The sequence below is a fragment of the Netta rufina genome, assembly GCF_964035555.1.
Source record: "Netta rufina genome assembly, chromosome: 7".
NCBI classification, from domain to species: domain Eukaryota; kingdom Metazoa; phylum Chordata; class Aves; order Anseriformes; family Anatidae; genus Netta; species Netta rufina.
Genome location: NC_140130.1, coordinates 8,375,955 through 8,399,623, shown reverse-complemented (window position 1 = coordinate 8,399,623; position 23,669 = coordinate 8,375,955). Strand labels below are relative to the sequence as shown.

Sequence of the window (23,669 nt, the reverse complement as noted above, 5' to 3'; positions counted from 1 at the left end):
GGAAATCTGAGCCTACTCTTCTAGTTTAAAGCCAATATCCCTTGTCCTATCGCAACACTGCCTGACAAAGAGTCCCTCCCCAGCTTTCTTGTAGGTACAGGAAGGCTGCAATGAGGTCTCCCTGGAGCCTTCTCTTCTCCAGGCTGAAAAACCCCAGCTCACTCAGCCTCTCTTCACAGGAGTGGTGCTCCAGCCGTCTGAACAGTTTCATCCACCCTCCTCTGGACCTGCTCTAACAGTTCCACTAAGTTAAATTGTGTGACTTTGCTAGAAAATGCCATAGATGCAAAACGATTACGTGGGTTTAAGGAGAAAGTGGCCAAAATCATGAAAGAATTGGCTACAAAATACAATACAACCTCTAACTTGGAAGTCTTTGATCTGCAAGTTGGCAAAACCCAGAAGAGTCCACTAAACCATATCAGTAAGCTCTACATCTAAACGCTTTTTAAAGACCTCTAGGGATGGTGACTCAACCACGTTTCATAGCAAAGCACTCAATGGTCAAAATTGAACCAGCACGCTGTGTGGCCTTCATCTTAACTCCTGTAGTGTGTCTTCAAACTACGATAGGTCCCTGTGGAGACCTTCTAGTTCTGTATTCCAGCCAGGTCATCCATTCTTTGGATTTGAAATTTTACAATTTTGGGGGAAATTTGCAATCTCCTTTTTTTTTTGATGTTAATAAAAAAAAAAAAAGTTATTTATATTTTCCCACAGCTGCAAAAGCCAAATTGAAAAAGCGTGCTGAAAGAGTTGCAACTTAGGTTGCCAATTTCTAGATGAGTCCTTGAGTTGGAAGCATGTTGTGTGATCTGAAGTAGCCAAGGGACGCCAAATGCTTGGGCAACAGCAGCTGCCACACTTTTTTTTTTTTCCCCCAGTATAAACCCATGATTTCCAGTTCATTTTTCTTTCAGACATACTTTTACAGGAAGATATCAATCGAAAACTAAGGCCCAGCTCTCATTAACACTGGAAAGACACACAGTCAGCGGTAGGCTGATAGTGTCTCATGGCTCTGCACTAAGCAGCTCCACATCAGCTCGGTGCATGGAAACGCCTCGCCAAGGTCAGATCTCTGCAAACAGGGAGAGCTCCAGTTACACTAAAGGTATGGGGGCATTAGTAGGATCAGGTTTGAGAGTAAGTCCTAATGTTGAGATGAAGGCTGAAAACATAAAGGTTTTGAAACTGTTTAGTAAAGCAGGATGAATTTGGTATTTCCCACCATTTTAAAGAAATACTTGTTCAAGGAATAATAGTCTCTCAGTATTGTGAAAAAAAAAACAGAGCCCAATGCAACATATGGATTCCACAGAGTATCAGTGAGACATCAACCTCACCTTCAACCTGACCCTGCTTGACTTCTGAAAAATTGTATCACTCATTAAAAATTTTTTACGTGTAATTCATCAGAGGATTTCTTTCAAAGGTTCATGCTAGAGCTGTCAAATAGCAGTGAGAAAATGTAGGTTTTATTACTTTAGTGTGTGTTTGCATTTATCCTTAATTGCAACAAAACAGATGTCATTTTTTAAGAGTGGGAGAATAAACAGAAGGGTCCTAAATATTTTCCTACAATATCGGTGATTCAAACACAATAGTATTTGCCTAGTGCACGAAATGCTTGCAGTGAAATGATTGATTATCCTTTTCCTATTCAAGAGGGACAATTATAAGAACTAGTGTAAGCCTCAAATAAATAATAAAGCTGTCAGCATCACTGATTATATCTACTTCACTATTAAATCATCAAAGGGAAACTGTTCACCTGTTCTACACAGACTTAAAAAATATATATTGTCTATAAGATAATCATCCATTAAAGGTTGGAGAAGCAGCAGAAAAAGGAAGTCCTTCTGTAAATCAATTTAGACATTGATACATTTATTTTCTGATAAAATACATTTCTTATTTGGGAGAGCTATAGCACACAGAACAATAAAAGAGAAACCTCCAGTACTGCTGAAGAAGCTAAAGTTGTTTCAAAACCTTTTTTGTTATTGTTGTTGTTAATGTAGGTTATATTGATCTAATAAGTAGAAACAAACTGAAATTTCTCATGCAACTACTCTGGTAAAATCACAATCATTTTGAGAACTTGAGTATTTTTTTCGTGTATTGATTTAATGATGAAAACACCACTGATGTAATGTCAGATGGTTTCGACGGGGCAGATCACATCCCACTTGGGTCACTGCAGAGAATGCCTGGGTGTCAGTACAGACAGATCAGCTGTGACATACTTTACCTGAGGTGACACTGCATGGAACAGGTGTGGTGAAGAAGAAATTAAAGACCAGAAGCAGCAGATCTGTTCCACAGGCTGTTGTACCCAGTAGGCACACAGTTGACTTGTCTGTAGGTGAAGTAGTTCCTGCATTTGTGTACAAGGGATGACAGTTAAAAATGCTTCATAAGAAAATACTGTTGTATAAAAAGCTCTTGAAAAACAGAATTCCAAGTGAGCTAGCTGAATTTTGTTATCAAGTCCTTGAACAATGTATGAATTACAGGTAAGAATAAAACATAGTCATAAGGCTGTATCACAAAAAAAAAAAAAAAAAAGCAAGCTGGAACTGAAAGGCTTTAAAAATTCAGGGGCATTGATGCAAGAGCAGAAGGGTAGAAGACAACAAAATACAATTTGCCAAAACATCTGAGTAATCACATTCACTAGAAAGATCTCATTTTAACCTTTTTCTCAACATTTTCCTGATACATTGTTTGAAGTTACTATTTTCATTTGCAATGCAAATTGGAATTTTTTGAAAGTCTTTTACCTCAGTACTTCTAAATAAACTGCTCATTAATTATTAAATGTAGATGATCTTAATTCTGATGTATCCCAGTAGCATCTGAAATCAGCCAACTGATGTTAACTTGCAAGCTTTGGGTTGTTCTGTTTGCATACACCTTCTAAGTGAAAGTATAGATATGGTTGAATTATACATTCCCTAATTTTACCCTGGACAAGGGACCTCCTGAGGTCCAATCCAAACAACATTTCTTCAAGACAAAGACACATCTTTGCTATGAAAGTTTTACAAGTTCAGTGATAAATAAATGGCTTCCTTTTAAAAACAGATGCTGCTCCGAGGGCTTGGGGTTATTCTGCTATTATGGGAGGAGCTTAAACTGATCCTTCAGAAAGCAAACCTGAAAGCAGCAGGAAGAAAAAGCAAGTACTGGAAAAAAACCTTAGGTTATAAACCAGGAAAAGTGAGAATAGCCAAATGCAACAGGATGTAGAATAACGTTTAAAGAAAAGTTAGAACAAAAAAACAGGCCACGTAATGGGAAAACAACAAAAAAGGATGTATAAAGTAATTAACATGGAATCGACATGAAAGACATCACTGGGAATATATAGGAAGAATTACCACCATAGCTTCTTAATGGATGGAGGACATTTCAACCTCTGGAAGTACTGGGTTCCTCTGCAGGCACTTGGCTGGACTCCCATCCTGATGCAGGCTTTCTTGCATATCCGTCCCAGCTTGATTCCAGCTCCCTCAATTGGCTCAATCCTGCAGGAAAACACTGCCCTGGTGCTGGGAAGCTGCAGCACATACCTACTATTTAACCGACCAATCAATAGCTCTTCCTAATCAGTTTTATTTTAGGTAGATATTTTGTACTTCCTGGTTAGGCTGCTTATTTACTTCTTTACCAGTCAGTTCAGAACTGAGATAGTGTGGAATTTTTTATTTCTTGAATGATACCAAGATTACTATTTCCTACACATTTTTAAGATTTATTTTTTTTCTGTAAACGTGTGTATCTTGAAATTCAGGTGGCCCATCTACACTGATAGCTCCAGGAGTGAGGAGAGTTCAGAAACTGATCCATTTGTTAAACATACATTTTTTTTTTTTTGTCATTCTATATGTTTTTATATATCCGTATCTGTATATACTGGACAATTGTGCCATTTTATCATTGCACGATAGCCATGACCTCCTGTGCCGCACTGCCTTGGTTACTGGCCACCTGTGGTGTTCTGTGGCGTGGGACGTTGAATTGCGGCAAAAACTCGAAATGTGAGAGGACAGGGGCCTGGAAGGCGCGTGAAGAAAGCTGAATTTTCGTGAACTGTCCACGTTCAGCACGACCATGCGGTACCCGAGCGAGGAGCCGAGGGCCGCTCCCAGCCGAGGCCGCCGCCCTGAGGGCGGCCGCGGCGACGCCGGCCGTTAGCGGCGCTGCCCGGCGGGCGGAACCTTTGTGCGGGGCGGCGGCAGCCGGCCGGAGCGGGGAACCTCAGGGCCGCGCCGCCACCTCCCCCTCCTCCTCCCCCCTCCCCCCTCCTCCTCCTCCTCCTCCTCCGCCTGTACGGCCGCCGCCGCGCTGGGAGCCGCGCATCGCAGACACCGGCCCGGAGGGGCGGGCAGGTGGGTGAGCGAGCGGGTCCGCGGCCGCCTCGGCGACAGCCGCCCGGCGGCGGCAAGGTCGCGGCAGCCGGCCCGGCACGGCCCTCCCGCTGCCCTCGGCGCGTCCTCGGCGGGCCCGGGCCCGGTGCCGCGTTCGGGCCGAGAAGCTTCTCGGTGCGGGCACGGGGGGCGCGGGGGAGGAAGGAGGCGTTGTCCCCCGCTGAGGGTGGGGATGTGCCGGTAGCCGTGCGGGGCTGCAGAGAGCTGCCCGACCGCTGCCCTCGCCTTTCCCGTGCCGCAGCCGCCGCTGAGGAGAGGACACGCCGGGAAAGTTGAGGCGAGGGTTTTGAGCGTACCCTTTCCCTTAAAATGGCTGTTCGGCAAGGTTTGGGTGAGAGACGTGGTGTTGGTTGGGCTGTTTGCTGGCCTTATTGGTTGGTTTGGATGTTTTTAGGGGTGTTGGGGCCCAGTTTTCTTGTTCAGTGAATATATAGCCTTTTTGTTTTAATAAATCAAGCTTAATAGAATGTGTTGAATCTACTGGCTTCCATGACTTGCTTAGATGCTAAACAGGCGAATTTTATTTGATTTCCAAGTAGATACGTGCAGAAACGATCTTAATTTTTTTAATTCCTAAAATTTAGGGGGTGAAGGGTGTTAAAAAAACAAACAAACAAACAAAAAAAAACCTGAATTGTTTTGGTGGTCGCCGCTGGAATATAGCAGTGAGCTTTTGACTGACTTGGGTGAATGTGTCAGGATGCTTCTACTGATTCCAGCATTGGAATTTGCATTTGCAATTTTTTGCAAAGAAAGTCCATGGTATGGCACTGTTGTTGCCATTATTTTAATACAGGGTCAACATAATGTGACTACTAGCCAAGAGCAGGGGAATTCAAGGATATTTGGGTAGTCCAGCTTTCCCCTGGCTGACAGCTCTGTTTGGAGGTTAGCCAAGGAATGGATAAAGCTGCCAAAAGGAATTGCCCTTGCAGCAGGAAAATCAGGCAGTGAATGAGTAGGACTATAGGCATTCTTGTATGGAAACCCACAAATTCAGTGGAAAGTAGATTAAGGGAAGAGGACCCCAATTTTTAAGGCGTTTTTGTATGGTTTAGGAAGAATTTTCCTCTCTGCAGCACACTACTGTAATGTGAAGGTGTTATACTTTCTGGATGGTGCAGCAGCCAGCCTTGTCCCTTGATAACTCTGTGCCACATCCAGCTTTTTCAGTTTTCCAGGGTTATTATTAACACAGAATAATACATTCTGCTAGGTGCAGGCTCCAGCTCTTAACCTCATTATATCTGAATAGAAATTGTCAATCTTCATTGAATGTGACAATTCAGTGCCTTTCCTTAAAGCTTCCTCTTAGGGAAAAAAATAAAACACAACAGTTAGTTTAAGTAATGTATTTATCTTTGTCTCCATGACTTAGCATTCTTAGGCCAATAACAGTCAGATAACTTCAGTTTTAATGGGAATGCAAGCTTGACGCTGAAATAAAGTGATCTTTCTTAGCAAGGTATTATGGAGCTGAAAGGAATGCTGATTTCTTAACGGAAGACTGAGATGGAGACCATTTTGTATGTAATCAGTCAAGAAATTAGGCCTCAGATTGCTGTTGTCCTTTGCCCTCTGCTTCCTGGAAGTGGAAGTGAAACCATGTCATCGTTATACTTAGCGCTTCATGTTTTAACCTTACCCAGTTTTATGTATTGGCACTGTGCTGTTGTTCAGGTACTTCATGATAACTACGTGGTAAACTTCATGCTCTCTGTCTGCCTGGAAATATATTTAAACACCATTTTATGAAAACTAAGGTAGACATCTTCTCAGTTTTACTTTTTTTTTTTTTTTCTTTCTCTCTCTCCATTGCTTTTTTTTCATTTAGTGTTAAAAGGCAAAATGGTACATGCTGAAACCTTCTCACGCCCCCTGAGCCGGAATGAAGTGGTCGGATTAATTTTTCGTTTAACGATATTTGGTGCTGTAACGTACTTTACCATTAAATGGATGGTTGATGCCATTGATCCAACCAGAAAGCAAAAAGTAGAAGCTCAGAAACAGGTAGGATTTTATTCGTAAGTACTTTTGTGAAATACTGTTTCATTTATTACTGCTCAGACAGAGAAATCTTCTAACTGTAAACTGGACTGGGAATAACCACTGAAGTAATCAACAAAACCGGATGTGTATTTTATTTTAGTAAATCTCAGGATCCAAGCTATTAGTGTTTTCAGTATTTACATCTTAAAACAAGTTTAAGGGTTTAGCTTTTAGTTTTAGAAAAACTGCTGAACTGCAGTTTGATGTTGCCTCTCTAATTATGTGCAAGTGTGTGGTCTCAATACCTCTTCTGCTTCTGACAGCTTTGCTAAGCAGCAGTTGCATTAAATAATGCTCTCAGTTGCTTTTTAAAACCTTGACCAGAAATAACTTAATTACTCGTGACAATGAGGGACACTGCTGTACAAATGCCTTTTTAGGAATGGTTTGCACCTTTTCTCTCCACCCAGCAGAAGTCAAAATGCCTTGCAAATGGGAGAAGAAAAGTGACAAGCCTCATTCCTTATGCTGTACTTGAATGAGATGCTCATGGGAGTTAATGCTCTCAGAGAAGATTTAGGTGCATTTCTGAACCAAACGCCGAAGGTTTCCTTTGGAAAGTATTGAAGCAAATGTCGCTTCAACTTTTTTTGCTTCTGTCTGACACAAATTTTAAAAATCCAAACTGCAGTTTTGAGCAACTTAAGTGTTGTGTTTTTTTTTTTGTTTTGTTTTGTTTTTTTAATGAAGTCTTCAGTAAAAAAAAAAAAGAAAAAGCCTCATTTTAAAAATCAGCTTTCACAATCTGTGCTACTGCCAGCTATTATATAAGGCTGCAATATCCCAAAATCATGTCAGACCTAACCACAAGTTTGAGTGTAAAGAGAAACTGAATTGCGAAAGTGTGTTGACACAATAAATGACTTTTCCTTTTAAATTGGGGAAAAAAAAAAAAAAACACCAACATTGAATACATAGAAAGAATGACTGGCCTCTGTACAGTATCTTTTTTTGTTTCCTTGAAAATACATCATTCTCTGTCAATGATACAGTGGTGTTGGGGACAGAAGGTTGGGTGTTTGCTTTTTACAATGACACAAATGATATTTTCCATTAAAGTGTATGTGTGTTATTTGTAGGGATATGAAGATAATATAAGCATGTGAAGGAACTATAGAGTTCTCTTTAATAACAAGTTTCAGGCAGTTTGTCTGAATCCTATACAAAGTTTCTAAAGAATTAAGGACTCCTTGGCTTTTTTTTTTTTTTTTTTTTTTTTTTAAGTGTAACATGTCTCTATCAGCTTTGGAAACTCACATATTATGGAAGTGTACTGAGGTTACCTGTGTGCTAGCCCTGTTCTGATCAGCAAAGTCAGTGTGTTAATGTTTGTTTTGGTAGCTTTTCAGGTTACAATAAATGACTTGTAGGTCTGGGGCAGTGGGAGGGTTGGTGTGACACTTACCTGATGGGAACTGAGACGTGATTTAGTTTTGCTCAGGTGACAGCAAGACATTTGGAAATAGCAGAGCTTTCCTCTTCACAAAGATCTAGTTTCTTGTCAAATGTGACTTACTGAGAAGCTTATAGTTCTTATTTCTAACCTTCAGACTCCAAGTAGCAGTTCTTTAAAAATATTTTTGAATTGTTATGTATTTGTTCCTCTGATTTTCTTGGTGTTTTATTTCCCTTAGGCTGAAAAGCTAATGAAGCAAATCGGAGTGAAAAATGTCAAGCTTACTGAATATGAAATGAGTATCGCTGCACATCTTGTAGACCCACTAAGCATGCATGTAAGAAATTGTTTTCCATTTTATTCCTATAAAAGCACTTTGGACATGGAAGATACTATTTTGTTGTTGTTGTTATTTGGATGATATTTGGCATATATACTTATCCATAAAAATACACAGAAAATATTTCTGTAGTTTGAAACTAAGGTAGCATCATGAAGAATAAAGCTTTCTTTCAACTTTCTTTTAATTTCTTATCCCCCTCAATAATTTCTAATACTGTGTTTCCATATCAGGTAACCTGGAATGATATAGCAGGCCTAGATGATGTTATTACAGATTTGAAAGACACTGTCATCTTGCCCATCAAGAAGAAATACTTGTTTGAGAATTCCAGGCTCTTACAGCCACCAAAAGGTAGGAAGGAAATGTTATGAATTCATATGCTGGTATTTAAAAAATAATAATAATAAAAAGAGAAAGGTTAGAATTACCTAGAAAAGAAAGAGGAAGTGGGTTGACAGTTATCCAAATTGTAACAATTAGGTCTGAACCTAAGGGTTTTTCCTCTTCTACTGCCATGAATTCAAATTTTAGTGAATGTTTTATCTTAACTACGAAGTGATAATTGATTTTAGTTGCATTTTGATGAATTAATCTATGTAATCTGCATTTTTAATTGCCTAAATTGTGGATTATTTTTATACCTCATTTTGCCTTTTGACCAAGGTGAGCTATAACTCTACTGTACAACTTTGTACACTTATTAATATTTTTATGGTATCATGGAAATGTAAGTTATAAACATGAAAACTTGTTTTAAGCTAATGTTTTACAAAGCTCTCTAGTCTTTAAAATGTTGGTCTTTGTTCTAGTTATGGAAATTCCAGTCATTCAGAGACAGACATACCATTTTCATTTTGGAGATCCATTGATTTTTTTTTTTTTGTTGGAGTTGAATTGGACAGTATTGAGGCAGTAAGGAAACTGTTGGGTGACAAATTAAATTTCCAACAGTAAAACGGAAATTGGACTATCTGCACTAGAAAGCTTCTGGCCATATTTGTTGCATGTTACAGAAAACAAAGAATTTAAATCTAAAATGTTGCACACAATAAGAAAGTTTATTTTTAACGTTCTGATCCCTGGAATTTTCTGAAAACAATTAATTACTGTCTGTATTAATTGCATATCTGTAACCGTCTCTTCCTAGTTTTGTGAACAAAAAGATGAAAAATGAAACAGTTCTATAACTAGTTTAGCTTTTTCCAGGCTCCTATCTGTTTAAGTCACAAACTGAAACTGTTTGGAAAATTATTTTAGTGTCATGATCTAATAAGTGAAAGGGAAATTTATTTTGTATTTATTTATATTTTAAAGCATACTTTCCATATAGGACAAGCTCTCCTGTTTTCATAGTCACTTGCATCATATGTTAATAGGAAATCATTTTTTCAGATTAGTTATTCTTGTGGTCATCAATTGCATAAGCAGAAAAAAAAGGTAAATTTTTTTTTTCAGAATTGACCTTTTTTTTTTTTTTTTTTACATTGTTTCCTTTACAACTATGTTAGAAAAATATTACTGCGAATTCTTTCAATATGACAAGTTTCTTTCAATATGAAAAGTTTTAAAAATAACATGAGATGTCATGCTTTTATTGTGTGTGATTTGTTTAAAATGTTTGTGGGCTCTATTTTTGTTTAACCCCTTTGTGCTAAACTTTCTCAGCAAAATTGAAATGAACTGTAAATAAGGCTTATCAAATGCTTATAAAAAATGTTTTTAATATTACATTACATTTACAGTCCCTGTAATAAAACAGTCATCTCTCAGACAAGTTTCTTCTAAATTTCACCATATTCATCCACTTTTGGACAGTCTTAGCTTTAATCTTAAAATAAGGCTCTCTGAAATAACTAAAATGTCTGTGTTTGATTTGATGGAGCACTGTATAACTTGATGTCTTGTCCTTTAAAACTTGGACAAAATACAAGCCTGGACCCTCTCATGTCTGTTGTGCCAAAACATGTTTTCTGTACTGCAACCAGAGAACATTAACACTGTGACTTTTTCAGGAGTACTTCTCTATGGCCCTCCTGGTTGTGGCAAAACATTGATCGCCAAGGCTACAGCAAAGGAAGCAGGCTGTCGATTTATTAATCTCCAGCCTTCAACGCTGACTGACAAATGGTATGGAGAGTCTCAAAAACTGGCTGCTGCTGTCTTCTCCCTTGCTATAAAGCTCCAACCATCCATCATTTTTATTGATGAAATAGGTAAAAATCTGTGTTTTTTAAGTAACTGTAGCAGAGTGGCATTAGGCTGTAGGTTTGAATTGATGGTTATATTGAGCCGTTGTCACCTGTTTCTTAAAAGAATGATAATGGAACAAAGTTTAGTAATAAAAGTAGTATTGAAAAGTAATGGTGACATAGTAGGAAAAACAATGTACTTCGTTTATTTCTCTTTTTTTTTTTTATTTGCTAGTGGAGGAAATTACAAGTAGAACAAGTTGCTGCTTATTTTTGGTTAGGCTAAGATTCGTGTGGAAAGCCTTTCTTTATAAAGGGAAAGCTATCACCAGATACATTTCAACACTGAATAACTTTTTTCCATGAGGGCACATAATGGGAAATAAAATATGGGATTAGAAGAGCTCAGGAATAATAATCTAATTAGACAGGCTACGGAAGTAGGAGGGGAACTTCGGCTAGGAAGGCAGCGAAGTTGCCAGTTTTTTAGTGCATTAGAGCTTGTCACATCAGTATTTAAGTTGCTGTAAGCAGTCTAGTTAAAATTGTTCATTTATTCATATCACTGGCATTTAACAGTGTGTTTTACAGTTTGCGGAAAGGGAGCATCAAAGAGGCTACTTTCATAGGATGCTTTTTTTCCTTCCTATAGGTATGAAAAATGTGCTTTTCCATAGCTGCTGGAAATTCTTAAGGCAACCTGTAGCAAAGCTAGAGCTCTGCATAGCGAAGTATATAGCCTACTTCATATCAGTCCTGCAATTTGCTGTTCTTGTGTGCTTTGGTGATTTCTAACTTGCCAGACTCTGAATGCTTCCATCTCTGCATAAGAAATTGAGGTGAAAGTTAAGTTTCCATTCAGGAAAATGAAAATTTGGATCACAAGATTTGGGACAGTCCCATGTGATAGTTACATACGTATGTGATATAACTTAAAAGATGTGCTTAAAAATGTGGTAAAATTCCACTATCCTATTCGTTGTAATAAATACTTTCCCTTTCTTGACAGCATTCATTTTAAAAGTACTTGTAAGACAGAGAGTAGAATCAGTCTGCACATAAGAAACCAAACAGCATAGTTTCAGTGGCAGGATTGAAAGTCAGCTGCTTCACTGATTCCTTTAATACAGATTCCTTCTTACGAAGTCGTTCGAGTTCTGACCATGAAGCTACAGCTATGATGAAAGCTCAGTTCATGAGTCTGTGGGATGGACTGGACACTGATTATAACTGCCAGGTAAGTGAAGAGGATGGCAAGAAAAGCAGTGAGATTCTGTTATCTCATCTTTTGTGCGTTGAATCATTTGGGAAGAGTAGCAGATCATGTGTAGTAATTGCTGAAAGAGTTTCTTTACCTATTAGTGATTACCCATGAATTATGGGGATGAGATGGATTAATAGATTGTGTTTCTTCTTGAGAAGACTGTTTCTGTAAGTGTTTTGTTTTAAATTAAGAGCTGTTATTTTCTGAAGTGTCTTAAGTCTCAAAAATATAGCTGTAAAGTTTGAGCTGCCAAAATTGGGAATTTTAAACTGCTTTGAAAAACACCTTGTGAACAATAAAAGACAAAAAAAGGAAAAAAAAAAAAAAAAACAAAAAAACTCCTACCCAGGAAACATGACTTGCATGCTCCATAGAAGAGAGCCTGCTCTGTGTTTTTGAAGTGTTACCTGGAGCAATCTTTTTCAGGCCTTTAAAAAGGATGGTTATTCTCCAAATACTTAATTTTCAAGTTTTTAAATCTGTTCTGAGTTTTTAATCTGTGAATGAGTTCTGATCCTCTGAACCCCATCATTTTTTTCTTTATAAAAATTATTCTTCTTGCTCTCTCAAGCATATAGTAAAGACTGTTTTTCAGGGGATTTTTCTTTAAATGGTTAGAAGACACTGAATAGATGTGCACAGAAGCTTTAAAGCAGAGTGTTTGCTTACTGCTAGTGGGAGGCTAGTGGTATGAATATTTTAGTGGAAGCTAAGATGATCTTGCAAGCATACATTCCTTCCAATGTTTGAATGTCTCTTGAAATACCTCTTTTCCAATAAGTGACCACTTGGGTTCAGCATGCTGAGCTTGAACAAGTTATTGCTGTCCCTTACATGTATGCCTCTGCATGGTAGGAAGTTGCTGCAGTAAAATGCCGTGCAACAATTGAGTGAAGACGCTGTGGCTGACTGAGGTTTCTGGGGAGTTTTTCAGTGGGAGTGTTTTGTTTCAATACCGTGTTTCAGGCTCCTCCCTTGGATGTCATTGCTATTCAGGAAGTGTTCTTTCAGCAGTGGTTTTGACATTTGTGCTGTCTGATTTCTGACAGCCAGCTCACTGGACTCTCGTGTTCATTACAAATGTTTACTTGGGAGATTTGGGTTGCCTGTCTGATTCTCACCAAACAGATTTCCTTTGAATAAGGATTAGATTTGGCTTTTGTTACTGTAACAAAAATTCCAACTGTTATGAGAAAATTGTAAAGTGCTATAATTAGCGTTACTTGTTCCTGTGTTGATTGCACCTGAAGAGTGTGTTAAGCTATGATGGGCTTAACCTGCTGAGGAAGTAGTCTTGAGTCCATATGGAACTTCAGGCACAGTGCCTGGAAAACAGGGTTGCACTGCTCGAGGCTGCACGCAGGGGAGCTCCGTACAGCTGTGTTCACACCTGGGGGAGCTCATGTTTGCAGACCCTGCAGGCACAGACCGTTCTGGGAAGGCTCCTCAGCTCTGTATGGAGGGAAAAACACTTAAGGTGCAATACTGGGCACTAGCACAGGCCCTTGGGAAGCACAGCATGGGTACAGCAGTGCCTCTTTGCAAGAGACAGCTTGGGCTCAGGAAGTGCTCAACATGCGTACATGACCACAGAACTTGCATGCATTACCCTTACTAGACAGCTGTGATTAAGACCGCCGGAGCCCCACCTAAAAATGAGCCTTTTGGCTTTTTCCGTGTAGCGATTTGCCACCGTATAAATAAGCCTCTAGGTGGCAGGGTGACTCTGATGCAGAAAACACAAGCTGGTCTGGCCAGGAGCTGTTGGCTGCGGAAGAGTGACCCCAGACAAAGGAGCAGAAGGGTGTCAGGAAGCTGTTTTGATAAGAGATTTATAGATTTATTTCCCTGGCATTTTTCACTTTTGTGACTGAGTATTTACAGTGTACATAACTTAAAATAACAAATGAGAAAACAAGGTTGATGTGAATGGGAAGTAAATTTGTACTTAAACTAACAACTGGAATCCACTCAAATGAGGTAAATAACTCTCCTTGTATTGAACTTGGCTTATACAGGTCTAGTGTACTGCTCTTTCAGTATACCGGTGCATGTAGGTTCTTCTTGATTTCTAATGTTTTTTTTTGTTTGTTTGTTTTGTTTTGTTTGTTTGTTTGTTTTTTAATATAAAAACAAACAAAACAAAACAACAACAACAACAATATTTTAGTGCTTGCAAAAGTTGCCAGCTTGGTCATTCTGGAGAACTGATTGCCCTTCTTTTTTTCAACATAACACAAGAATTAAACATTTTCTCATGTCTTACCAAAATGTCTCTTTTCAAGTTCCTTCCAGACCACGAGGAACTAAATAAACATCCCCAGCAGCTGTAAGCAAAAGCTCTGGGTTACTGCTTAGTGTTTGAACTTCTAGATTGAGATCAGAAGGCTTCAGACTCATGTAAAAATGTCCTCTGAGATGGTACTGTGTGGTACCAATGCTTTCTTGAGCTGCATGTTTAAATCCAGTTACTGAAATCAGTACCAAGAAGCCTTATGTAACTTCTTTAAATGCTGATGAAATTCTTGATAAAGTGTGGAAGAGTCACATGTTTGATTTTGAAACTGTAACATGGTGATGTTTTTAAAATCAGGCTTCAGGCTAACTAGTCATCTTCTGTTGATGTATGCAGGTAATAGTGATGGGAGCTACCAACCGTCCTCAGGATCTTGACTCTGCTATCATGAGAAGAATGCCAACCCGGTTTCACATCAACCAACCTGTAAGTCATGTTATCTTTGCTTAAGCAGTGGGTCTGGTATCAGAGCAACAGGCAGGTATTTTATCAGCCACAAAATGGCTTTATCAGCACAAAATTCCATCTGGGATTTTTTTTTTTTCCCAGAGAAATAAAGATGGGGTATTATGTTGATCAGTTTTTAGTCTCATGGAAGTACACAGAACTTTGCTTTTCGAGGTGGTGTTTCCCATAGAAACTTGATTCCTTGATTCTTTTATCTGAAATAACTTTAAGTGTCCTGAGCACTTCCAACCCATTTTTCTGTCTACAAAAGTCAAGCGGCTTAGATGCCGCACTCTGAAACAGACATCAGTCCATCTTCCCTTGCTGAGAGATAAATAAGTATGAAATAAACTATTCTTGTAAGTTTTTGTGTAGCTAAAGGAAGTCCTTGGCATAGGACTAGGGTGTGTCCTTTGTCAGCACACAGCAGTTAGTACTCGATACTCTCTCTGGGTGCTAGCAGTACTATGTAGTTTTCCAGTGCAGCTTTGCTATTGAAGTTTTGTCTTTCAGAATGCACCAGATGTCTCCATTAGCTGTCTTCTTTGTAGTGCAAGGAAACCCAGGTAGCTGAATTCCATGAGGGAGTATTGGGCAGATACAGGAAGGGTACAAACCAAAAGGTGCATTGTCTGCTTAAGGAGCAATTCTGGAGAAGCATCTTAGAAAATAGCATATTAAACAGAGAACTTTAACATTTGTGGCACTGAGATGAAGGGCAGCTCACTTCATGGGCTGCGTGGCTATTTTAGTGCTTTGCAGTTCCCCTTCCCCACCAGTACAAGCTACTTGCCTCCAAGGTAGAGTGACAGCCAGGTCGGAGGGCGCCAAGAAACAGGTACATTTTGACTACTGTTTATAATTTCTGCGTATGAGATGCTTAGTTTTCAAGAAGAAGAGAAGCAAGCAGGAAATCTGCATACCAAAAGCTCCATTCTGCTTAAGCCTTTCCACAGCTGGATATAGCAAGCAATCTGGAAAACTGTTTTTATTCCCCTTACAATTTATGACAAATGGGCAGTAAGGCAGGCCTGTATCACTTATGCCAGCTGTCACAATCTTACCCTTACTATTTTTTGCTATTGCCATCATTTTCAAGGTATTGGAGTAGCCTTTGAACACGTAATGATACCACAAGACATTTTTGTATCAATACTGGAAAAAGATGGATTGTTGTTGTCAGTATACCCTTCTGGCTACAGAAATACCCTTAATTATTATTTTTTTGCAGAAACCTAGAGACTGTACTGAAGGATTTAAACTCTTATTGATTGTGCAAGAGAGTAGTCATGTTCCCAGACCTGTCTTGTTTGCACAGGCTTTCACTCCTTGTGGGTGGATACTTCTTGAAACAAAGCATTTGTAGCACACTAACTACCTTTATTGTGATGTCTGTTCATAGGGTTTCAGACACCTTACTCATCTTCAGCTTTTCCTTGAATTAGTAAGAGGCATGGATGTGCATTTTAGTACTTTGCCACATCTTTTTATCAAGAATCATTAGAAGGATGAATTTTCTGCAGGTAACTGTGCCTCAGAATATTACCTTGGAGGCCGGTTTCCTCTCCAAGGTCTAGAATTAAAGTCGGAAGCGTCGTTTAGGGCACAGGCGTGGAACTTTCCTTACCCTGCTACAACCAGCTCATGCACTTACTGCTCACCTCTTGTTCTTGTCTGTGGTACTTTGTGATATGGCCAAGATTGGTTACAACTCTTTTATCAAGGACCAAGATAATTTATGTGCTGTGGATTGACAGTGTGCACAGGTAGTATTATTATGGAGTACCTAACACCTTATAGATAATATGTTGCAGTTTAGCCAGGTTTGGGATGAAAATGCCCCAAATTGCCCATAAAGAATTATCTGCAAGGCAGAGGGAAATAGAAGAAATATTTTTGAGTCGGAATGTCATCTGGTCAGATGCAGACTGTCTATGGAATTAGTTTATTGATTTTGTTTGGTTGGTTTTGTTTGTGTTTTAACAATGAAAGTGAATTTTGGACAAGTTTGTTTTTAGGAGATGCAAGAAAGTTTATTCGCTGCCTTTTGTTTTTGCTTGTTAGTAAGGCTATGCTTAGCCATTTCTTTCAAGATCATTATGGTATGTGATTTATATTGCTTAAACTTCCCAAGCATGATCTGTAGAATTAAATTTATTATTGTGTTTTTGCTTTTTTAAGTATAGGAGTTTATCCTCTTGATCTGATTTAGCAAAGTATGTATTGAAAGCATCCTCTAGATCTAGAGAGTCTGCCCTTTGTTAAAGATTATGGGAAATCCTCAGAGACAGATGCTTTTAATTAAGGCAAAATCAGACTAAACATATCACTGCGTTTTCTCTTTCCCTATAGTTACTGTAAATGTATATGCTCAAATGTTTAATTGTATGTGCTCCCAGAGTGAGAGTACCCTAGATCTGTTTTTGCCTCGTGGTGTGCCTAATTACTGTCACGTAGGTTTACTTAGTTGTATCGTGTCTCCCATTTGAAGGAATGGTTTTTGTCACGGAAATTTAACTGAAAGCACACTCGGAACAAATTTGGTATTGATCCTACTTATGTTTATTTTTGTTCTCTAGTAAGTTTTGTCTCTTTTGTTTAAGGCTCTGAAACAACGAGAAGCAATCTTGAAGCTAATTTTGAAAAATGAAAATGTAAGTAGACTTCTTTTAATGGTTAATTTGCTGAATTACTGTTCTCATGAGTGCAGGCTCTGGAGTTGTTTTATAATTGGCTGTTCTGTAGTAAGGTAGAGATGACCTACCAGAGTATTTCTGATTATAACTTAAGAATCTTCTGTGGTTTAGGCGTGGTGTAAGATTAAAGCAATAGAGTTGTCTACTGGTTTAAGTATGAGCTTCATTCAGAGCAGTAGTCTCGGATTTCTTGGCGAATCACCATCTCTGAGGAAAATTATGTAATTTCTCTGTCTCCATTTTCTTGTCATATAACAAGATAATATATTCATCTCCCTGAAGGTGAATCATGTTCGAAAATTGCTTCAATCAATAAAAGGAATATCATGAAGTATTCACCCAGGAAGATACTGAATTTCTTGAGCTGTAGTCTGTTTGCTTTAATTAAGAAAGGAGGAGTTACTTTTTTTTTTTTTGAAGTGCTGCTTTTTCCACTTTGAGCCATGGCTCATACTTTCTTTAGAGGAAAACTACTATGGATGTTTTAACAAATAATATATGGTGTTCATATCACCATGTGGGTTACAAAATGAGGAGAACAGTAGCTGTGAGTGCATCGGAAGTGTCTGCTGGCAGGATACAGGACCTGTACTATCAGAGGTTCCTGCCACTGAAGTCTTACAGAATGTAGTCTGCAGCACTAATTCTCATTAGGTTAATTTTGCAAGGTGTCTGTTGATTGAGGTCTATCCTAATAAATACCATTCATTAGTAAAAACAAGTGGTTGTTTTTTTTTTTTTTTTTTTTTTTCAGAGGTTTAAAAATCATACCTCATCATTGTGAATGGCAGATACTATTTTTTTTTTTTTCAAGTGGTCATTTTGGATTGTTTATATAGCATTGGAATATTTGCTTCTTGCAAAATACTATACACATATGAAAACAGAACACATGCTGAATGCCAAAGAAGTTGTGGAGGAAAAGATGACCTATTTGCAGAAAGCTTCAAACAAATTAAAACTGCTATTGGAAATTGTGGTTCCAAATCGTTACTTGTTTTCAAGAGTTGTTAGGAAAGGTGTGCGAAATAACAGACCTTTATGTGGGTTCCTGAAATAACTGCAGCCAGCCATTGCATGTGAGTGAAGTGTGTTGTTCCGTTGCTTTGTCAATGAAACACCTTGGCCTTATGGCCATGAAGAGAAACCTAAATCATCTTCTGAACATGGGCTTAAAATAATGTAAAGTGTACCAGTCATCTGGCAGTGAATCACAGCTACACAAGTAACAGTTGCTGGGGCTGCATGGAATCAGACTTCAGTGGTTATCCCATAGGAAGGGGAATTAGGTCTCTCAAGCCCAGTTTATTTCCAGCCAGGGTAGCAAACTTCCTGGAAGCCCTTGAAAAAAGGGCTTGAAAAAAAACAGTGGGCATGGTGGGTGTAGTCATGCCCACTGTTTTTTCTGCCTGTCTTGAAGTCTTGTTTCTTCTCCATGAGTTGAAGGGAAATCCTTGTTAATGCCTGCCACACAATGTGCAGGTTTTCTGGTTGTTCTTAACCAGGTACACTGCTGCATCCCTTTCTTGATGGCTGTCAGCCCCAGGCTGGGCAGCTCTGTAGCTGACCATTGATGGCTTCTCAGTGTTTGTGTGCAGGATGATGCTTTAGAGCAAAGCACTGAGACAGCCAAGCTGTAGTGATTGCAGGAGGCACCTTGGTGTAAACCAGCTGCTGCTTCTGCCTTCATTTCCACATTTGGGGAGGCAGATGGCTGGCTCCAGACACAAACCTGAGTTGTAAGTCAGGGAGCAGGGACTTCAGTATGAGCTCAGGGTTGAGCAAGTAGGACAGAATCACTGTGATCTTTGTCCTTCAAGAAAAGCGGGAGGGATGGTGGGGTTTGGAAGAGTGCTTAGTGGGTGTCAGCACATTCTTGCATTATCCCGCAGAGCCCACAGGTTGGACTGGTAACGGGAAAATAACAATAGTTATGCCTGGGGCTTTGCCTTTATCACCAGTTAGCCAATTGCATGGAAGAGTTTCCCTCTTAGAAGTTGCGCCTTAATTTCAGCCTTTTGGTTAGACTGTGTTGGCTTTAACTTCTTGAAAAGGAAATGTGGGGCACTGAAAAATATGCTGGAAGGAGCTTGTGTAAACTGGATAAATAAGTAAAAGGTCCTGACTGTAACAAGTTCAGTCCAATGCAGTGCATGGAATTAGACGTGTTATTTTGCCTCAAGGTTCCATCTTTCATGGTTGTATAAAACAGGAGCAGTTGTTCAGTAACACACACAGACACACACACAAAAAAAAAAAGCAGAGCTGTTGTAGGAAACTTGTGTGAGCATTTGGGAAACTGGGTCATTATCCCTGTCATCCTGTTTTGTCATCTTAACAGGCTTCCAAAGCTGCGCGGGAACTTCATCAGTAATAGAATATACCAATGTGATGGTTTGCTTTCAATTACCTGTTCACTTTTATACGTTAGGGTTTTATTAGATGAAACATTAGTTTCATTTAATGATATGAACTACTTGGAGGATTCAAGGCATAACTTAATCAAATAAATTTCTTTTTAGTTCCCAAAAAGCAAGACTGGGGAAGAAAACCCTTAGGACAAGTAAAAATACTTAGAGGTGATTATATCTTGTGCTTGTAGAACGAAGTATATGACTTCGGAGTTTTCAAGCTGTTACCTTTTGGTTTTGGACAGGTGGACAGGCATGTAGATCTCCTGGAAGTTGCTAAAGAGACTGATGGCTTCTCAGGAAGTGATCTGAAAGAAATGTGCCGGGATGCAGCACTCCTCTGTGTCAGGGAATACGTTAATTCTGCATGTGAAGAAGACAAGTATGTGCCTTTCTTCTCTAATACAATAGCTGAATAGCAATTGTGAAGACTTCTAGTGCTACACGCTGTTCAAATATTAGAATTTGTTTCCTAATTTGAATTGCAAATTTAGAGGGTTTTTTTAAACCTTGCAATGATTCACAGAAAGCACGAGGTACTCTCTTGACAAACTGCCACTGTACAACAGAAAGATCAACAAATAAGTTACCTTTATTCGCTTTGACTATGAAAATAAGACTATTTGTTCCAAGGGGTTAAGCTTGAGGTTGCATGAACCAACAAGAATTAATATCATTGCATTATATTACCAGCCTTAAATGATGATAACACTCTTGCATGCATGTTAACTTTACTTGCTGTGATCTTTCTTTGATTATCTCCCATACTTGCAGGTAGACTATATGCACAGATAGAAGCATGTTTCCAGTGTCATGTTGGATCTGTGTCAAATTACTATTTTCAAGAACTAAAGTTGTCATTGTAGGAATAGGTGTCACACATCACCTAAACCGTTGTTTTGCTTTTTTTCTTTCATTCTTCTGAAGCCATGATGAAGACGAAATCCGGCCTGTGCAGCAGCAGGATCTCCATAGAGCGATAGAGAAGATGAGAAAATCAAAGGATGCCACACTTCAGAATGTTTTCATGCATGTTAGTTTAGATTAAGACTAAAGAGTGCGTTTGCAGTTTCTGATGTGATTTAGTTTATATTCTGTAATCAACAAAAAACAATGTAAGGGGGTGGGAGTGGGGTTGTTCCCTGAAAAAGGGAGTTCTCTTTCTGGAATTGTTTTTATACAACAAATTCTAAGTTATTGCAATGTTGTCATGCACAACTGAAAACGTAATAATAGATCATGAAGTGGAACAATTATAGCTCAGACCAAGAGCAGCTGCCTGTGTCTTGTCCCATAATCGATACACTGTGTAGCCTTAAAGCAGGTTCTGATATGGTGCATGGGTTCACTGGGTTACCTGTGTGGAGGGAAGATGATTTGTTACCAGTAGGTGTATATACGTATGAGTGTGTGTGTATGTATTAAATGTATATATCCACACATTTTTTTATATGTAGACATAACCTGTAGATAACGAGTATGGAAAATCTTTTCTACTTCCTGAGTCGAACCAAATCAGAAGATGTATAGATTAAAAATTCATCGATGCTCAATTCACATTTACTTCTTCCTTGTAGCAGCAAATAATGAAGGTAGAAATTTTGCTTCTAGGCAAAATTTGAAATGTTACTATTTTTTTCTCACGTTACCACTTGAAATCTGGTGCCATTTACTAAAGATGGTAAACTACTGTACAGATAGATGTTTGAATACTTGTAATTTGGTATGATCCTGCATTTTGAGGCATTTTAATGCTCTTTTTATTTTTTTAATTTTCCCTCTGATGTGAGTAGAGTAGAATCTTCTTAACTGGTCTCTCATTAAGTCCCACATATTATAAACTTTATCAAATTGTGCTTTTTGGTTTGTTATTCATTGTAATGAGGGTTTGCTGCTATTTAATTTTCTCTGGAAGACCCACTGCTGCACGGTGGCATTGTACCATGAAGATTTGTACACATACTTTGACTAGGGAGAGGGGAGATGTTTTCTGATGTTTTGCTCTGTCAACGTATGTGCTCTGATGTGCAAAACTGAAGGCAATGAAGAATGGATTTCAGGTTTATAAATGTGATTTAGAAATGTTCTGCTGTACTTGCTGGTAACAGTTTAGTAAATTCATGTAACATTATGTAGTGATAAAGGCAAAGCGTTAAAAAAGAAGTGGCAAAGTGTTTTGGTAAAGTTATTGTCAGTAGGTTTTAAATAATTTAATTTTCTCCTTATAATGTTGTGCTCAAATTTAATGCAAATATGTAATCATGATTGTTCAACCCAAGGGGAAGGTACACTGTGTCACAGCTCTGCTAGCTACAGAGGAAAGGTAAGCCCTGAAAGCAAGATAGTGATGTAAAATGAAACAATCTGCAAAGTAAAATAAAGACTTGGAGCCAGCTGGCATATGGTATCAGGTGCTGATGGCAGTTTCCATTAAGCTTAAAGCTGCAGCAGCCCTACCCAACTGAGTGCCTTTGCTTCACGTACTGGTTGTGTAATGCTCCAGATGCAGTAGATTTCGTTTGACCTGATTTAATCTCCTTGTCTTTTTTTTTTTTTTTTAATGATTTACTTTGTTTTTTGATGTGGCAGGGGAAATACGGGAAATGCATAGTGGTGTAAAACAAGACATAGGAAATTAGGCACAGCAGAACATAGTGGAATATGGATATCAAAAAGTGGGGTATGGAATGCTGATCCCCCAAGTTGTTCTGGTTTCAGGGGTTCTGGTTTCAGGGCTGGAATGAGTGCTGTAAGCACCACGGCAGGTGCTAACCTGCACTTCTTCACCAGGGAAGGGGGGAGGTGGTTTATTCTGCAGGGAAACTGCTTTAAAAGTAGCAAGAACATGGAAGCTCCAAGAGGCCAAGAGCCACAATCAGCAAAGGCCACTTGCAGTGGGGAAGGGTGAAGGTGCAGCAGTACTTGTAGTCAGCTCCTTCCAGGACACATTTCCCCATTGCACTGGCTGTGAATGAGAGGAAATTGCTGCTGCTGCTCCTCTTGCCTCTGTATTAAATGATGCGCCTTAAGGCTACCTCTTCAGTGCTAGCTGGGGAACACTGAGTTCAAGGACTAGCTTTAAGCCAAACACCCAAGTAGTGCAGCTTAATGGAATTTGCTTTCTTAGCAGGTTTAAATTAGGCACTCACCAGATGTGGTGCTCTGCCTATAGTGCAGTTCAGCAGTGGCTGTTTTTCCTGTGCCCATTGTGACTTGCAGGTTGTTGCAGGCAGATGAGATAATGCAGCTCCTAAGCTGCCTCTCCGTCCTTTTTCAGGGTGATTGCTGCTTGGTACAGTACATCCTAGTATTTTTTAGATTAGTTGTAAAATGCAAGGTTAAATGTCAATTTAGTTTGCATGGGAAGAAGAAGAAAAGCATGTCTGCAGGTGGCAAGGGCATCTGGTACCCAGCTCAGCTCTGCTTTCCTTCTGTGTTTCTACAAGAATCTGCCTGTTTGCATGCCAGCTGCGGCTTGCTTTTACCTCCTGCCTATAATTGCTGCCTGCTTATGAGGCAGGGTGCAAGAGACACACAGGGCAATTTGCAGTGGGCCCTGAGGACAGCTGCAGCTGGAGTGTAGTTTTTTCACTTTTTGAAGGACTTCCATCCTTGCAACAGCCTTGTCAAACCAAGACCTTCCCAGCAGCTTGCTGGAAGAGTCTGAGGAAGCTGCAAGAGCTTAGCCACCACCTCCTTCAGCTTTGCATCTCCAACTGCCTCTGGTGCACCCAAACCCTGCACTTTGCAGCACAGGCTGGGGGGGACTGACCCAGCACCACACTCTGAGTTGGAACAGGGTTTGGTGTGAAGGGGGCCCTTCCTGGGGAGCAGCGGCTGGATCCTGTGGCTGGAAGCGGCACAGCCATTCCCAGCAGGCAAATCATTTATTTAGACCTGCTCAGTCACTGGTAGACAGGAAGTGCAGCACAGACAGTGTCCTCTGCCTGTAAAGAGGCTGATCTTGACAGTCCGACACTACTTAGAGAGTAAAGAGAAACCTTTGGAGCAGTCTTAAATATTTGGTAAATAAATGCACTCTTTGCACTTGGGTTTTGTTGCTCTCGTTCTGTAACCTTTGCGTGTACGTCTACGTTTCAAGGCTGTAAATACAGCCTTTTTTTTTTTTAAAAAAAAAAAAA

General features: G+C 39.4%; 1 protein-coding gene across 1 annotated transcript; it reads left to right on the top strand.

Moving 5' to 3' along the window:
- The first annotated feature begins 4,301 nt into the window (after positions 1 to 4,301).
- ATAD1 (ATPase family AAA domain containing 1) lies at positions 4,302 to 23,579 on the top strand. The gene is made up of 10 exons (XM_084290245.1): positions 4,302 to 4,397; positions 6,271 to 6,446; positions 8,120 to 8,218; positions 8,455 to 8,575; positions 10,237 to 10,437; positions 11,544 to 11,650; positions 14,310 to 14,399; positions 17,024 to 17,074; positions 19,773 to 19,909; positions 20,455 to 23,579. Exons 2-10 carry the CDS (start codon positions 6,285 to 6,287, stop codon positions 20,573 to 20,575), a joined length of 1,089 nt encoding a protein of 362 aa, XP_084146371.1. The 5' UTR covers positions 4,302 to 4,397; positions 6,271 to 6,284; the 3' UTR covers positions 20,576 to 23,579.
- Positions 23,580 to 23,669: the final 90 nt, after the last annotated feature.

Excerpts from the sequence above, each read along its gene's own strand:
- ATAD1 (XM_084290245.1), top strand. The coding sequence starts at position 6,285 with ATGGTACATGCTGAAACCTTCTCACGCCCCCTGAGCCGGAATGAAGTG. Across the intron at positions 10,438-11,543 it reads CATTTTTATTGATGAAATAG|ATTCCTTCTTACGAAGTCGT; the intron begins GTAAAAATCTGT and ends CCTTTAATACAG. Across the intron at positions 17,075-19,772 it reads TAATTTTGAAAAATGAAAAT|GTGGACAGGCATGTAGATCT; the intron begins GTAAGTAGACTT and ends GGTTTTGGACAG.